This window comes from Oncorhynchus gorbuscha, unplaced genomic scaffold (genome assembly GCF_021184085.1).
Source record: "Oncorhynchus gorbuscha isolate QuinsamMale2020 ecotype Even-year unplaced genomic scaffold, OgorEven_v1.0 Un_scaffold_1400, whole genome shotgun sequence".
Classification (NCBI taxonomy): Eukaryota; Metazoa; Chordata; class Actinopteri; order Salmoniformes; family Salmonidae; genus Oncorhynchus; species Oncorhynchus gorbuscha.
The window spans coordinates 55,948-73,229 of NW_025746186.1; the positions used below are offsets into that span (position 1 = coordinate 55,948).

The 17,282-nt window shown below is 45.5% G+C and overlaps 1 protein-coding gene across 1 annotated transcript in view; it reads left to right on the plus strand.

The window, feature by feature from the left end:
* Nucleotides 1–16,832, plus strand: part of LOC124022468 (plexin-A4) — a gene marked incomplete at its 5' end in the record, with an annotated part of 68,624 nt that extends 51,792 nt beyond the window's left edge. Inside the window, 3 exons of the mRNA XM_046337385.1 lie at nucleotides 5,687–5,899; nucleotides 14,915–15,065; nucleotides 16,120–16,832. Of these exons, the coding sequence (XP_046193341.1) occupies nucleotides 5,687–5,899; nucleotides 14,915–15,065; nucleotides 16,120–16,215 (460 nt within the window). The remainder of the gene's footprint in view (nucleotides 1–5,686; nucleotides 5,900–14,914; nucleotides 15,066–16,119) is intronic.
* Nucleotides 16,833–17,282: the final 450 nt, after the last annotated feature.

The following is a 17,282-nucleotide window of genomic DNA, read 5'->3' on the forward strand; positions in this document are numbered from 1 at the left end:
CCCTGTTCTACACCAAGCAGTGGGGACATATCCTTCAAACCAGATGATTAAATACACTCAGCCAGCTCAGAGCACCATGTCCCCTGTTCTACACCAAGCAGTGGGGACATATCCTTCAAACCAGATGATTAAATACACTCAGCCAGCTCAGAGCACCATGTCCCCTGTTCTACACCAAGCAATGGGGACATATCCTTCAAACCAGATGATTAAATACACCCAGCCAGCTCAGAGCACCATGTCCCCTGTTCTACACCAAGCAGTGGGGACATATCTGTCAAACCAGATGATTAAATACACTCAGCCAGCTCAGAGCACCATGTCCCCTGTTCTACACCAAGCAGTGGGGACATATCCTTCAAACCAGATGATTAAATACACTCAGCCAGCTCAGAGCACCATGTCCCCTGTTCTACACCAAGCAGTGGGGACATATCCTTCAAACCAGATGATTAAATACACCCAGCCAGCTCAGAGCACCATGTCCCCTGTTCTACACCAAGCAGTGGGGACATATCTGTCAAACCAGATGATTCTCTTCCCTGTGTAATTCTCCAGCAGCAGAGATAGATTAAAATGATCCATCCTAACCTGAGATTGAAGTTGAGAGACACACAGCTGTATGTGGTTTCCAAGAACCAATCCTGTCATTGTCATGTCTCTGGGTGAGAGTCTAGTCTATTTTCTGTGCTGCAGTTATTCATAGATATGTAGACCATGTTAGTAGACTAAATTAATGTGAGGCGTAGGTATAATAGTTCCTCATCAAAGGCAGTTTTTATTTGTTTAGGGGTCGATAATAGTCTATTTTCCTGTCATCCATATTGTTTGATTCCCAGAAGCAGGCTTGTACAGGAAGAGCCTCTGACAGACAGACCTTTCATCATCACTCAGTCTAGTGCATGGTTGACTGTGTGATCATCCACCATGGTTGACTGTGTGATCATCCCCTATGGTTGACTGTGTGATCATCCACCATGGTTGACTGTGTGATCATCCACCATGGTTGACTGTGTAATCATCCACCATGGTTGACTGTGTGATCATCCACCATGGTTGACTGTGTTGACTGTGTGATCATCCACCATGGTTGACTGTGTTGACTGTGTGATCATCCACCATGGTTGACTGTGTGATCATCTACCATGGTTGACTGTGTTGACTGTGTGATCATCCACCATGGTTGACTGTGTGATCATCCACCATGGTTGACTGTGTGATCATCCACCATGGTTGACTGTGTGATCATCCACCATGGTTGACTGTGTGATCATCCACCATGGTTGACTGTGTTGACTGTGTGATCATCCACCATGGTTGACTGTGTGATCATCTACCATGGTTGACTGTGTTGACTGTGTGATCATCCACCATGGTTGACTGTGTAATCATCCACCATGGTTGACTGTGTGATCATCCACCATGGTTGACTGTGTTGACTGTGTGATCATCCAACATGGTTGACTGTGTTGACTGTGTGATCATCCACCATGGTTGACTGTGTGATCATCTACCATGGTTGACTGTGTTGACTGTGTAATCATCCACCATGGTTGACTGTGTGATCATCCACCATGGTTGACTGTGTGATCATCCACCATGGTTGACTGTGTGATCATCCACCATGGTTGACTGTGTTGACTGTGTGATCATCCACCATGGTTGACTGTGTGATCATCTACCATGGTTGACTGTGTTGACTGTGTGATCATCCACCATGGTTGACTGTGTGATCATCCACCATGGTTGACTGTGTGATCATCCACCATGGTTGACTGTGTGATCATCCACCATGGTTGACTGTGTGATCATCCACCATGGTTGACTGTGTGATCATCCACCATGGTTGACTGTGTGATCATCCACCATGGTTGACTGTGTGATCATCCACCATGGTTGACTGTGTGATCATCTACCATGGTTGACTGTGTTGACTGTGTGATCATCCACCATGGTTGACTGTGTGATCATCTACCATGGTTGACTGTGTTGACTGTGTGATCATCCACCATGGTTGACTGTGTAATCATCCACCATGGTTGACTGTGTAATCATCTACCATGGTTGACTGTGTTGACTGTGTGATCATCCACCATGGTTGACTGTGTAATCATCTACCATGGTTGACTGTGTAATCATCCACCCATGGTTGACTGTGTGATCATCCACCATGGTTGACTGTGTGATCATCCACCATGGTTGACTGTGTAATCATCCACCATGGTTGACTGTGTGATCATCCCACAGCTGGTGGGAGGAGCTATAGGAGAACGGGCTCATTATAATAGCTGGAATGGAATACATGAAATGGTGCCAAACATATCAACCACATGGAAACCACATGTTTGACTCTGTTCCATTGATTCCATTCCAGCCATTACAATGAGCCCATCCTCCTATAGCTCCTCCCACCTGCCTCCTCTGTCCCCCAGCATATGACCTTTACTTGCCCTCCTCATTACTAATGGTTTGAGAGAGAGAGCGTTTGTGGGGTGTGTGTGTGTGTTCATGCATTGTGCATCTGTTTAAATACCTGTGCGAGTGCATGCCTTTCTGTGTGTGTGTGTGTGTGTGTGTGTGTGTGTGTGTGTGTGTGTGTGTGTGTGTGTGTGTGTGTGTGTGTGTGTGTGTGTGTGTGTGTGTGTGTGTGTGTGTGTGTGTGTGTGTGTGTGTGTGTGCGTGCGTGCGTGCGTGCGTGCGTGCGTGCGTGCGTGCGTGCGTGCGTGCGTGCGTGCGTGCGTGCGTGCGTGCGTGCGTGCGTGCGTGTGCGTGCGTGTGTTTGAGTCAGACTTCTAGAGCTCCTCCAGATGGTATCTTTTGGATCAGCAGTCAGTGTGTCGACATCTCCCTCTCATCCTCTTTCTTCGGTGTGTGTCCCTTCAGCAAGCAGCGTTTTAATGACCAGCTTCTAGAGCAGACTGGCACACACATGCCCACATTGCACAGCACACACAACTCATCTGTGTCCTTAATCACATAAACCCACCACACTCTCCCAATGACAGCAGCAGACAGGAAGACACATCCCTCTGAAGGTTGACAACGGAGATGTTACAGTGATATTACACTAAATCACATTCTCCATATAGACATTACATTCTACTTCTACCCAGCCTGAAATATAGGCTCCAGTATCAGTACCAGAACCATGGATCAGTATTGATCCAAGATTACACTGTTGTTTGATTTGATTTGTAGATATTGGGTCAATATTTACCTTTCATCCGTCGTCTTTCTGTGGAAACCAAGGGATTCGTCCTGCTGATGTTAGCTAGGCCAACACTCACTAGCCATGACAATGACCATAATGATAATACATTTTATTTGAAGTGCTTTTCAAGAATCCAAAAGTCACTTTAGGGGATTGGATGGTAATGGAACCACAAAGAGACTGATCCTTCACCCCAAAATGCCAAACAAAAACCATTGACCTCAAAGTTCAACAACCCATACAACCCATACAACTCCATGCACAATGACAACTCCGAACTGCCCAACAAAAATGTATAATAACATTTACAGGATAAACCATAGGAGTTGGCAGGACCGCACAAACTGTTCTGGGACCTGGCTAATCACTCACTATGCCTGGACAATACTCTGTAGTGTCGTGCCTCAGTGCTGTACACTCTTTCCTTCTCTGAGTAAAAGGGTTGTTCCTGTCTGACTGACCGTTGACAGATCACAGAGTCACATTCAGTATCTGAGTGAAGACTTTAGCTTCGTCTCTGTAAAGAAAAAGCAGTGTCATAACTGCATTCAAACATCTTTAAAATATGCCAGAAGATGTGAATTCCAAGGGCACAGTTTCTCTCCAGATACCCCAGTGTGTTTGGACTCATTGGATATGTTATATCTGATCAAACATCCAAGACAATGAAACGTCCCCCACAGACAACAATCAATGTAATGCTGCACAATAACCAAATACCACTTGGGCAGAAGTCAGATCTTCATTCACACCCGTGCCAGTCTAGCCTGGGCTTCCATCCTGGACACCACAGTATGAATAACATACTTTACAGTTTGGGGGACTAGTTTTACAGTTTGGAGAATAAGCTTTACAGTTTGGAGAAAAAGATTTACAGTTTGGAGAAAAAGATTTATAGTTTGGAGAAAAAGCTTTACAGTTTGGAGAAAAAGCTTTACAGTTTGGAGAAAAAGCTTTACAGTTTGGAGAAAAAGCTTTACAGTTTGGAGAAAAAGTTTTACAGTTTGGGGAAAAAGCTTTACAGTTTGGGGGAAAAGCTTTACAGTTTGGGGAAAAAGCTTTACAGTTTGGGGGAAAAGCTTTACAGTTTGGGAGAAAAGCTTTACAGTTTGGAGAAAAAGCTTTACAGTTTGGGGACAAAGCTTTACTGTTTGGAGAAAAAGCTTTACAGTTTGGGGACAAAGCTTTACTGTTTGGAGAAAAAGCTTTACAGTTTGGGGAAAGTTAGGTTGTACGAAGGTATTGGCAGAACAATTGCCACAATGCAAACACAGCTCTCTATCGTCTCCTAGTGATAGTTTGTCAGATAAACCTGTATTGTGTCACATTCACTGAAATCTAAATATCATTATGGACCTGGCCCAGAAATGGAACGTGTGAAGAGACTCTTTAAATCTGACCTTTCCCCTCAGAAACCATCTAGACCTTAACCTAGTATTGGCCAGCTGCGCCAGATTGACGACAATCAAGACTCGCATCACAGTGGTGTTAATATCCTTTGATCCGGCTGGTAATCCCAGAAGATTCGTCCAGATTAATTCAGAGTCATAATGCCAAGGTTTCCCTCGCCAAATCCTATTTTGTTAGGTCGTACAGCAGGTTGGGGGGTAGGACATGTCGGGAGAGGGGTTATTCAAATTATTCTGTGTTTTTTTCTCTCTCCTCCCTGATGTTGCACACACAGTCGGTCCATCCTCTAGACTGCAGTGTCTTGCCGGTTTGGCTTTTGCCACGTCATCTAAAACCACGCTGCCCAGTTAATGAGAGAGAGAGAGAGAGAAGGAAGGAAATCTAAGCAATTCTCAGTCCTGTGTTTATCCCACCTGATCCGTAACACACACTAGCACCTGTGCTACCTCCCTCCATTCGTTCCAAGGCCAACAAATAAACATACTTGTGTTTTGATTATTCTAGACAGGCATGGAATGGGCCGCATGTCTAAACAAGGCAATATGAACCGTATTGGTGTGAAGCCCCCAGACACAGCTGGAAACCATGAAGCCCTGGCGTTGCCTGCTTTTAACATTAGGGCTTTATTCAATGGCGTAAACATCAAATAGAACGCATCAGCAACAAGCCGTGTACTAGATTGCAAAGTGAATGGGTCCGCATTCCCTTCTGCCACTGACTGTGTGTAGCTCAGACCGACCACATCCACCAGCTGGCTTTATCCAATGTGAGCTGTTGTATGTTCAGGGATGTAATCTGCTTGGATTTGGATTTGAACAAGGATTGTTATTTAAGTCTAATTGTAGAAAATCACCTTGATGTCTTCTGTTTCATTTGTTGTGTTCTATCACAGAGAAGCATTCCTAGAAATGTACCTGGTGTATGTTATGGTAATAGACTGTTCTCTGTCCCCTGTAAGGCCAGGGTGTTGTGTTTACATGATGTCTCCTCTATAGCCCACCTCTAAAGTTCTGACGTTCCAGGATGACATGATCTTCCCTAACTCTCTCTGTCTCTCCCCAAAAGCCTACCTCTGAGGTTCTGGGTGAACGTGATCAAGAACCCCCAGTTTGTGTTCGACATCCACAAGAGCAGCATCACGGACGCCTGTCTGTCTGTGGTGGCCCAGACCTTCATGGACTCCTGCTCTACCTCAGAACACCGCCTGGGCAAGGACTCCCCCTCCAACAAGCTGCTCTATGCCAAGGACATCCCCAGTTACAAGAGCTGGGTGGAGAGGTGAGAGTATGATGGGATGGGTGTGTGTTTGTGAGGTGGGGGGGTGGTGGTTTGGGGAGTTTGTGCACTGTGTGTGTGAGGTGGGGGGGGCTGGTTTGGTGTGTGTGAGTTGGGGGGGCTGGTTTGGGGTGTGTGTAACTACAGCATGTCTCTCTCTCTTTTCCAGTTTCTATATAGACCTACATGTGAGTGTAACATGAGAGGGCAGTTCATCATTTGGTTATGTCGTCCTATAGATGTGTGCCAGCCATTTTGTCCATAAACATCCCTGATAGACTGTAGTCTGCCCCTTGTCTCATAAGTACACACAGTAGGGCTGTAGTGTTGTGATCCCTGGGCCATGGAGGAGACTCCAAATGAAAACCCACTGGGAATGGATGGCAGTGCCTCCTAATGCTAGAGAGGTAGAGGGGAGACAGGCACAGACAGAGAGCCACAGTGAGTTCTCTGTCCTGCCCAGGTACACCCATGTGTGTGTGGTCATTTGTCCAAATTAGAGTTGTATTGCATGTATTTGGTCAGTGGTAGAGGGGTCAGTTTGGTCAGTGGTAGAGGGGTCAGTTTGGTCAGTGATAGAGTGGTCAGTTTGGTCAGTGTTAGAGTGGTCAGTTTGGTCAGTGGTAGAGGGGTCAGTTTGGTCAGTGGTAGAGGGGTCAGTTTGGTCAGTGGTAGAGGGGTCAGTTTGGTCAGTGGTAGAGGGGTCAGTTTGGTCAGTGGTAGAGGGGTCAGTTTGGTCAGTGGTAGAGGGGTCAGTTTGGTCAGTGGTAGAGGGGTCAGTTTGGTCAGTGGTAGAGTGGTCAGTTTGGTCAGTGGTAGAGGGATCAGTTTGGTCAGTGGTAGAGGGGTCAGTTTGGTCAGTGGTAGAGTGGTCAGTTTGGTCAGTGGTAGAGGGATCAGTTTGGTCAGTGGTAGAGGGGTCAGTTTGGTCAGTGGTAGAGGGATCAGTTTGGTCAGTGGTAGAGGGGTCAGTTTGGTCAGTGGTAGAGGGGTCAGTTTGGTCAGTGGTAGAGGGGTCAGTTTGGTCAGTGGTAGAGTGGTCAGTTTGGTCAGTGGTAGAGGGATCAGTTTGGTCAGTGGTAGAGGGGTCAGTTTGGTCAGTGGTAGAGGGGTCAGTTTGGTCAGTGGTAGAGGGGTCAGTTTGGTCAGTGGTAGAGTGCTGAATAAAAGATGGGCTTGTGAAGCTGTCCCAAAGTATTTCTGTGTTAGTGCTCAGCTCTAGCCGCAGGACAGGGATATACTGTATGTGTATGTACTGTATGACTGAAACACAAGGATTGGATTCATCAGGCTGAGTGTATGTGTGCATGTGTGCTGGGACAGTGTGTGTGTGTGTGTGTCAGCATGTGCTTGTGTGTTTTATATTAACGGTGCATGATCTATATGATCAAGGCTCCAGCCACACTAGTCATAGACTGTTCTCTCTGCTACCACACTGCAAGTGGTACCGGAGCGCCAAGTCGAGGCCCATAAGACTCCTGAACAGCTAATCCAAGGGCTACCCAGATCCCTCTTTTACGCTGCTGCTACTCTCTGTTTATAATCTCTGCATAGTCACTTTAACTCCACCTACATGTACATATTACCTCAATTACCTCAACTAACCGGTTCCCCCACACATTGACTCTGTACTGGTACCCCCTGTACATAGTCTCGCTTGTTTATGTGATGAATACAATTTGATTTGATCTTATAGTTAGTCCCAGTGATATATAGATGGGTTATCTTATAGTTAGTCCCAGTGATATATAGATGGGTTATCTTATAGTTAGTCCCAGTGATATATAGATGGGTTATCTTATAGTTAGTCCCAGTGATATATAGATGGGTTATCTTATAGTTAGTCCCAGTGATATATAGATGGGTTATCTTATAGTTAGTCCCAGTGATATATAGATGGGTTATCTTATAGTTAGTCCCAGTGATATATAGATGGGTTATCTTATAGTTAGTCCCAGTGATATATAGATGGGTTATCTTATAGTTAGTCCCAGTGATATATAGATGGGTTATCTTATAGTTAGTCCCAGTGATATATAGATGGGTTATCTTATAGTTAGTCCCAGTGATATATAGATGGGTTATTTTATAGTTAGTCCCAGTGATATATAGATGGGTTATCTTATAGTTAGTCCCAGTGATATATAGATGGGTTATCTTATAGTTAGTCCCAGTGATATATAGATGGGTTATCTTATAGTTAGTCCCAGTGATATATAGATGGGTTATCTTATAGTTAGTCCCAGTGATATATAGATGGGTTATCTTATAGTTAGTCCCAGTGATATATAGATGGGTTATCTTATAGTTAGTCCCAGTGATATATAGATGGGTTATCTTATAGTTAGTCCCAGTGATATATAGATGGGTTATCTTATAGTTAGTCCCAGTGATATATAGATGGGTTATCTTATAGTTAGTCCCAGTGATATATAGATGGGTTATCTTATAGTTAGTCCCAGTGATATATAGATGGGTTATCTTATAGTTAGTCCCAGTGATATATAGATGGGTTATCTTATAGTTAGTCCCAGTGATATATAGATGGGTTATCTTATAGTTAGTCCCAGTGATATATAGATGGGTTATCTTATAGTTAGTCCCAGTGATATATAGATGGGTTATCTTATAGTTAGTCCCAGTGATATATAGATGGGTTATCTTATAGTTAGTCCCAGTGATATATAGATGGGTTATCTTATAGTTAGTCCCAGTGATATATAGATGGGTTATCTTATAGTTAGTCACAGTGCTATATAGATGGGTTATCTTATAGTTAGTCCCAGTGATATATAGATGGGTTATCTTATAGTTAGTCCCAGTGATATATAGATGGGTTATCTTATAGTTAGTCCCAGTGATATATAGATGGGTTATCTTATAGTTAGTCCCAGTGATATATAGATGGGTTATCTTATAGTTAGTCCCAGTGATATATAGATGGGTTATCTTATAGTTAGTCCCAGTGATATATAGATGGGTTATCTTATAGTTAGTCCCAGTGATATATAGATGGGTTATCTTATAGTTAGTCCCAGTGATATATAGATGGGTTATCTTATAGTTAGTCCCAGTGATATATAGATGGGTTATCTTATAGTTAGTCCCAGTGATATATAGATGGGTTATCTTATAGTTAGTCACAGTCACGGTTATCTTATAGTTAGTCACAGTGCTATATAGATGGGTTATCTTATAGTTAGTCCCAGTGATATATAGATGGGTTATCTTATAGTTAGTCCCAGTGATATATAGATGGGTTATCTTATAGTTAGTCTCAGTGATATATAGATGGGTTATCTTATAGTTAGTCCCAGTGATATATAGATGGGTTATTTTATAGTTAGTCCCAGTGATATATAGATGGGTTATCTTATAGTTACTCCCCTTCAGAGGATGGTTGCTTAGGGTTGTTTGCTGCTTTAAATGTGGATGAGACAGTTTAGCATAAGGACTTGATCAATCCACAGCGCTGAAGAGCATGCCCTACAGTGCAATAGAAATGTACAGGCAGTGTTCCCACGTTAGCTGAGACTGCATTCACAGTAAACCCTGCATATGTGGGCTCAATAGGAAATTACCTTTCAATTTCAATCGCGCTATAGCACTGAACTTCAGCGATACAGATTGAAGCCCTTAGTCTTCATGAGGCTTGGCAGTCAACGGGACAGAGGTGTGTGCAGTGTGATTGTGTGGATTTGAGTAGGGCTCAGGTAGGGATGCTTGGTTGTGATGTGTTGCAATATAAAGGTTCAATGGGCCTCTACTGTACGTACAGTAGTATCAGACCATCTGGGTCATTATCTCAGTTGACCCAGGTGCTGTTCATTATTTGGACAGGAAATGTTCAATTCAAATAGCTGAAATACTCAATCAACCTCAGTTTAAAAACAAATAGGGTATACAGACAGAGATTCTACATCACAGGAGGCTGATGAGGGGAGGATAAAAACACACAGGGTATACAGACAGAGATTCTACATCACAGGAGGCTGATGAGGGGAGGATAAAAACACACAGGGTATACAGACAGAGATTCTACATCACAGGAGGCTGATGAGGGGAGGATAAAAACACACAGGGTATACAGACAGAGATTCTACATCACAGGAGGCTGATGAGGGGAGGATAAAAACACACAGGGTATACAGACAGAGATTCTACATCACAGGAGGCTGATGAGGGGAGGATAAAAACACACAGGGTATACAGACAGAGATTCTACATCACAGGAGGCTGATGAGGGGAGGATAAAAACACACAGGGTATACAGACAGAGATTCTACATCACAGGAGGCTGATGAGGGGAGGATAAAAACACACAGGGTATACAGACAGAGATTCTACATCACAGGAGGCTGATGAGGGAGGATAAAAACACACAGGGTATACAGACAGAGATTCTACATCACAGGAGGCTGATGAGGGGAGGATAAAAACACACAGGGTATACAGACAGAGATTCTACATCACAGGAGGCTGATGAGGGGAGGATAAAAACACACAGGGTATACAGACAGAGATTCTACATCACAGGAGGCTGATGAGGGGAGGATAAAAACACACAGGGTGTACAGACAGAGATTCTACATCACAGGAGGCTGATGAGGGGAGGATAAAAACACACAGGGTATACAGACAGAGATTCTACATCACAGGAGGCTGATGAGGGGAGGATAAAAACACACAGGGTATACAGACAGAGATTCTACATCACAGGAGGCTGATGAGGGGAGGATGGCTGATAATAATGTCCAGAACAGAGCAAATGGAATGTCATCAAACACCTGGTAACCATGGAAACCATGTGTTTGATGGATTTGATACCATTCCTCTGATTCCTCTCCAGTCATTACCACGAGCCCGTTCTCCCATATTAAGGTACCACCAACCTCCTGTGTTCTACATGTTGACATTCTCAGAACCAAACAACAATTGTAAAGACAGGGGAATCATGGGTAGTGTAGTTCTCTGTAAAGATGAATCACTACTATTTAACTAAAAGCAGCCGTGCCAATCTAGAGGTTGTTAAGCTTCATATCAATGTGTTCCTGTTAGCGTTCCTGTTAGCGTTCCCTGCTCTTTGCTTGCAACTTGGGCGCGTGAGGTGATTACTGATAAGGACCCGTTTCACACGTTGAGTCTGACCTGCAGCTAGTGAGTAAACTGTTGACGTGTCATGTGGCATTAGGAGCGGGAGATTCTGACGGGGTTCGGCAGCCGTGGGAGATCGGGAGAGTGATAAGATTCTAATCAGAGACTTCCTGTCCACACTGAAGCCATGTGACCTGTGGACCAGTTTATTTCTGAAGCATAAAAGTCTGTGAAGGAAGTATTCATGTCTAAGGTCAGGAGTCTTTGCAGAAAATCCAATTAGCATCCACATGATTCTGAGATGTAATGTTTATATAGGTGATGTTTAGTTGATCAATCCATATTTTGTGAGATCTAATTTAGTGTAATTGTAGTATGATTAGTCCCTCCACATCATTGACATCAATCTTAATTAACAAATTAAATCTCAAAATAGTGTGTATAAACCCTACAGTGCTTACATTTCACAATCAGGATAGGCAAATTAGATCTCACAGTCTTGTTGATTGGCAAAGCCTACCTGAAGGTTGTGATGTGCATTGAGACCATCAGCATATTCACACAATTTAATTTGCCCATCTATATACAATTGACCCTTCGCTAAGCACTGTCCATGAATTTTGGCCAACCAATCGTAGCTCTATAATGGATAGCAACTGTCATCGAGTCCAACACCTGAGACAAGCTTAAGTCTCTCCCCACACTCCCTTCCTCCTCTCTCCCCACTCCCTTCCTCCTCTCTCCCAACTCCCCTCCCCCTCTCTCCCAACTCTCTCCCCACTCCCTTCCCCTCTCTCCCAACTCCCCTCTCCCTTCCTCTCTCTCCACTCCCCTCCCCCTCTCTCCCCACTCTCTCCCCACTCCCTTCCCCCTCTCTCCCAACTCCCCTCTCCCTCTGTCTCCACTCCCTTCCCCCTCTCTCCCCACACTCCCTTCCCCTTCTCTCCCCACTATTGCTTCACTCTTTCTTCCCACTCTCTCTCTTCCTTCCCCATCTTCAACCCCTCCACACACACACACACATCCACCGGTCTTCAACTCTGCTTCCAAACACTTCAAAGAGACAGACTGCAGAGTTGAACTAAAGAAAGAAGGTGGAGTGAGAGGAATACTCAGGCACGTGTCTTCCTGTGATTCCTCCGTTCTACATCTTCATAAGTGCTGTGGAGGTTAGCGGTTATTGTAGAGCCGTACCAGGGAGAGGGGTAGGAGCACCATAATGGAAGCCTATAGCTTGGTCATGGTACATTTGGGGATCAGGCAGTTTGCCTCTGGTATTGTAGTGGAGCTGTGCCCCTCTGGGAAGACTCTACCTTAACATGTTATTACTGTATGACATCCACAGAAAAGCAACCTGATATGATTTAACACAAGGAAGAAATCCTGTGGGTCTCGGCCAGTACATGAGTTCCTACAACTGTATCTCACTAACTCAGCACTTTAATGAAAGCTGACATCTTACAGGATCTAAGTTGTGTTGGGGTCTTGTTGATTTATGTCGCATTGGCACAATTTGATGGTTGGAGTGGTTTGCAAGGGTTGGACATGCATGTTCCCCCAGAGCCTCCAACTACAGACAGACTTTATATTCATTCCATTCAGTTGGAGTGGTATTTGAGGTAGGATTTAATTGGCCCCAGACAATGACAAGTTCATCAGACCTGTCATATATGCAGTTCATTTGAACCTCTGCTCGGATAGAAGATTACAATGGGAAATCAAAGTGGAAACCCCTGACATTAACACATGGACTGTATCAGGGGAAATGGCATACTTACATTCACAGCTCTCTGGGGGGGGGTAGACCTCTGAACAGAAGGAGGCTGTTAACTGGATTTTGCATCCATCTGCAAAAAAACAAATGTACTCTTGTACATCTCTTGCGGGCCGGCAAAAAAAATCCCGGTTTTGGCCCGTGGGCTGCTGACCCCTGCTCTAGGTGTGATTTCCAGTATGTTTAGATCAAGTGTCTAAGAAAGGAGACGATTTGGAATTAGGCCCCACGTCGTCACCTAGAACCAGAGATGTCAGGTGGACCTGCTGTTTTACCTGGAGACAGAAATCCCTCCAATTTCCTTTACCCTCTCAAACCCCACGACTCACTTTCTCCAATTGCCCTCCTGCCCTGCGCAGGTGACCGAGGTGTGTGTGAGTGGGTGTGACCTTCCTGTGACTTTCCTTACAATAAATAACCTGCAATGCCCACCTGTCGCGTAACCTGCTCTGTTAGCTTAATAGCCTCGGTTTTCACACACCACACACCACACTTCACTACACCACACCACACCACACCACACCACACACGCCATACCACACTACACCACACCACACACCATACCACACTACACACCATACCACACTACACACCATACACACCATACCACATACCCACACACCACACCACACACACCATACCACACCACACGACACACCATACCACACCACACCACACACCATACCACACCACACACCATACCACACTACACACCATACCACACGACACACCATACCACACCACACCACACACCACACCACACCACACCATACCACACCACACACCACACCACACCATACCACACCACACCACACACCACACCACACCACACCACACACCATACCACACCACACCACACGCCATACCACACTACACTACACTACACTACACCACACCACACCACACCACACACCATACCACACCACACTACACCACACTACACCACACCATACCACACCATACCACACCACACACCATACCACACCACATACTATTCCACTCCATACCACATACCATACCACACCATACCACACCATACCACACCATACCACACTACACCACACCATACCACACCACACCACACCACACCACACCACACCACACCACACACACCACACCACACCACCATGCCACCACACCATACCACACCACACCACACCACATACCATTCCACTCCATACCACACCACACACCATACCACACCATACCACACCATACCACACCATACTACACCACACCACACACCATACCACACCATACCACACCACACCACACCACACACTTATCAGACTAAATTTGTGGTGTCCAGGAGCAGTTGTGGCACCGGAATTAAACAGGTAATGACCATCTTTAATGAAGGAGTTGACAGAGGGCCTCAGCTGCTGTTGACACTGGCTGATGACTTCTCCTTTCCAGCCCTCTTTACCCCGACGCAGCTGAGAGCTTCCTGGAGACACAGTCTGTGTGTGAGAGAGAGAGAGGGGGAGTTCACATACACTGCTAAGTGCCTTTGCAGCTTTTAGGCCATTTGTACGAGGGCGGCAGGTAGCCTAAGGGTTAAGAGCATTGGGCCAAAAGGTTCGAAACCCTTAGCCAACAATGTGCAAAATATATCGATGTACCCTTGATCAAGGCACTTAACCCTAATTGCTTTGGATAAGAGTGTCTGATGAATTAGAAAAATTTAAATGTCTATAGAGAGTCAGGGCTGCTCAGACTGTGAAAAGTGATTGGGGACGAAACAACTGTCTCTAACATGATTCCTATTCTAGGCTCCTGAATGGCGCAGCGGTCTAAGGCACTTCATTTCAGTGCTAGAGGTGTCACTACAGACCCTGGTTCAATTCCAGGCTGTATCACAACCGGCCACAACTGGGAGTCACATAGGGCGGTGCAAAGTTGGCCCAGTGTCGTTAGGGTTTGACCGGGGTAGGCCGTCTTTGTAAATAAGAATTTGTTCTTAACTGACTTGCCTGGTTAAATAAAGGTTCCATACACGATTCTAAAGGCGAAAACATCTCAGGCTTGAAACAACCCTGAAACAACATGTGACATTTAAATCCAAGAATAAAGCATTTTGGGGTGTATGTATTTAATGTAGTGATCACACAGTTCACTAATACGTTCTGCTGTGTGTGTTACCTCCACAGGTACTACTCAGACATCAGTAAGATGCCAGCCATCAGTGACCAGGACATGAATGCGTACCTGGCAGAGCAGTCCCGGATGCACATTAACGAGTTCAACAGCATGAGCTCCCTCAGTGAGATCTACTCCTACGTGGGCAAATACACAGAGGAGGTACGGCAACACACTGTGGACAAAAATCACACTTTATTTAAGACAGGTAGCAGTGTTCCATTTAGGACAGCCAGTGTTACACAGTTGGGTTTGAAGGTGAAATGTATTGTAGATGACGTGCAGGTTCAAACGATCTGGAAGATGTATGTAAAATACATTTACAAGCAACCCAGACGGCGTATATCAGCGCGTTTCTAACCTCTCCTGGAGGACTCCCAACCATGTCTTTGTTCTACTACAGAGAGAACACACTTCTCAGCTTAGATCATCAAGCCTTTCTGTCGTTGAATAATGCCTAGTTAAATTACGTTGCTTTTGTAAATACAACTAAATTGTGAGACGTCAAGGGGTCCCAGAGGAAAGGTTCCAGTAACACTGTCATACAGAAGCAACATGTCTTGTATGTGCCATTACTCTGCCATTGTCAGCTGGTGTGTGAGGCTGACAGTAACACAGGGACTGGCTGTGTGTGAGGCTGACAGTAACACAGGGACTGGCTGTGTGTGAGGCTGACAGTAACACAGGGACTGGCTGTGTGTGAGGCTGACAGTAACACAGGGACTGGCTGTGTGTGAGGCTGACAGTAACACAGGGACTGGCTGTGTGTGAGGCTGACAGTAACACAGGGACTGGCTGTGTGTGAGGCTGACAGTAACACAGGGACTGGCTGTGTGTGGGGCTGACAGTAACACAGGGACTGGCTGTGTATGGGGCTGACAGTATCACAGGGACTGGCTGTGTGTGTCTCTCTCTGTCAGATTGTGTGTGGGGCTGACAGTAACACAGGGACTGGCTGTGTGTGGGGCTGACAGTAACACAGAGACTGGCTGTGTGTGAGGCTGACAGTAACACAGGGACTGGCTGTGTGTGAGGCTGACAGTAACATAGGGACTGGCTGTGTGTGGGGCTGACAGTAACACAGGGACTGGCTGTGTGTGAGGCTGACAGTAAAACATGGACTGGCTGTGTGTGGGGCTGACAGTAACACAGGGACTGGCTGTGTGTGGGGCTGACAGTAACACAGGGACTGGCTGTGTGTGTCTCTCTCTGTCAGATTGTTTGTGCGCTGGAGCAGGACGACGCCGCCAGGAAACAGAGACTTTCCTTCAAGCTGGAGCAGGTGGTGGCCTTCATGAGCCTGGAGAGCTGAGGACCGCACTTCCCAGGGCGCACTGGGAGACCCGTCAGAAACCGAGCTGTGCCTGAGCAAAGACCTGTCCATCTATCTCTTCACCATCGTCATCAGCATCAGAACTCTTCTCCGTTTCAAAGACAACACATATTGTCCTGTTTTCTTCCTCATCTTCCTCTTCCTCCTCTTCCTGACAAGTGTTTGGCATCTCATCTGCTCAGCTTCATAGGACGTGCAGAGAAGACTGGCTGACAGACTGACTGGAGGGTCGGCGGAGCTGGGGACTGCTTTTCCCACCATGCAATGGGAGGGCCTCATCCCAGCTTTGCTGCGTAGAAGAGTCTGATAGAGGGGTGGTTGTTTGCCAGCTCGCCGTATCGGCATCATTTACACTGTAATGTTGGGGGAGAAACAAACACTCTATTTATGTTGCCTTTAAAAATAACACTGATGACTAAGTCTTTTGCCACCACAATGTTGGGAGTCAATTTGTTCAGACTTTCTGAACAGGATATTAGTCTATGAAACTGCTACAGAGTCCAGTTAATTGTAGTTAATAGTCAACATCACATCAAACGTGGAAAAACAAAGTGGTGTTATATAAATGAGGAAACCAAAATGACCACCTCGGAAGACAAAAAACGGAAGGTTTACCTGGTTCACACTTCTTAAGATTGGGAAATAGGCAAACTACAGAATTGTTTTCTCAATGTAGCTTTGAGGTGTATTTGCAGAAACTCCGATAGGGGCTGGGGAGAGCTAGTGCTTCTTGAATTTTCCTTTTTTTCCGAAAAACTGACTGACTTTGAAATCCAGAGAAGGACAGATTCCCCTTTGTGGCATCGGCACGAGTCTGTTCCCACCCACCACCCCTCCAAGTACCTCTATACATACAACTATCCTCATCTTCTCAATCTCTGGCTTGTGTGGTACCTGCTCAATTATCCTGACTATTATAAGACGAATTAGTGGAGGACAGACCCAGGTCTGTCTGGTCCTCCTCTGTGACGAGAAGCACACATCCAACTCTTGACCACAGTGACCCGACAGCTCTGACACCTGGAACGGTCAGTCTGTCCCGTGTG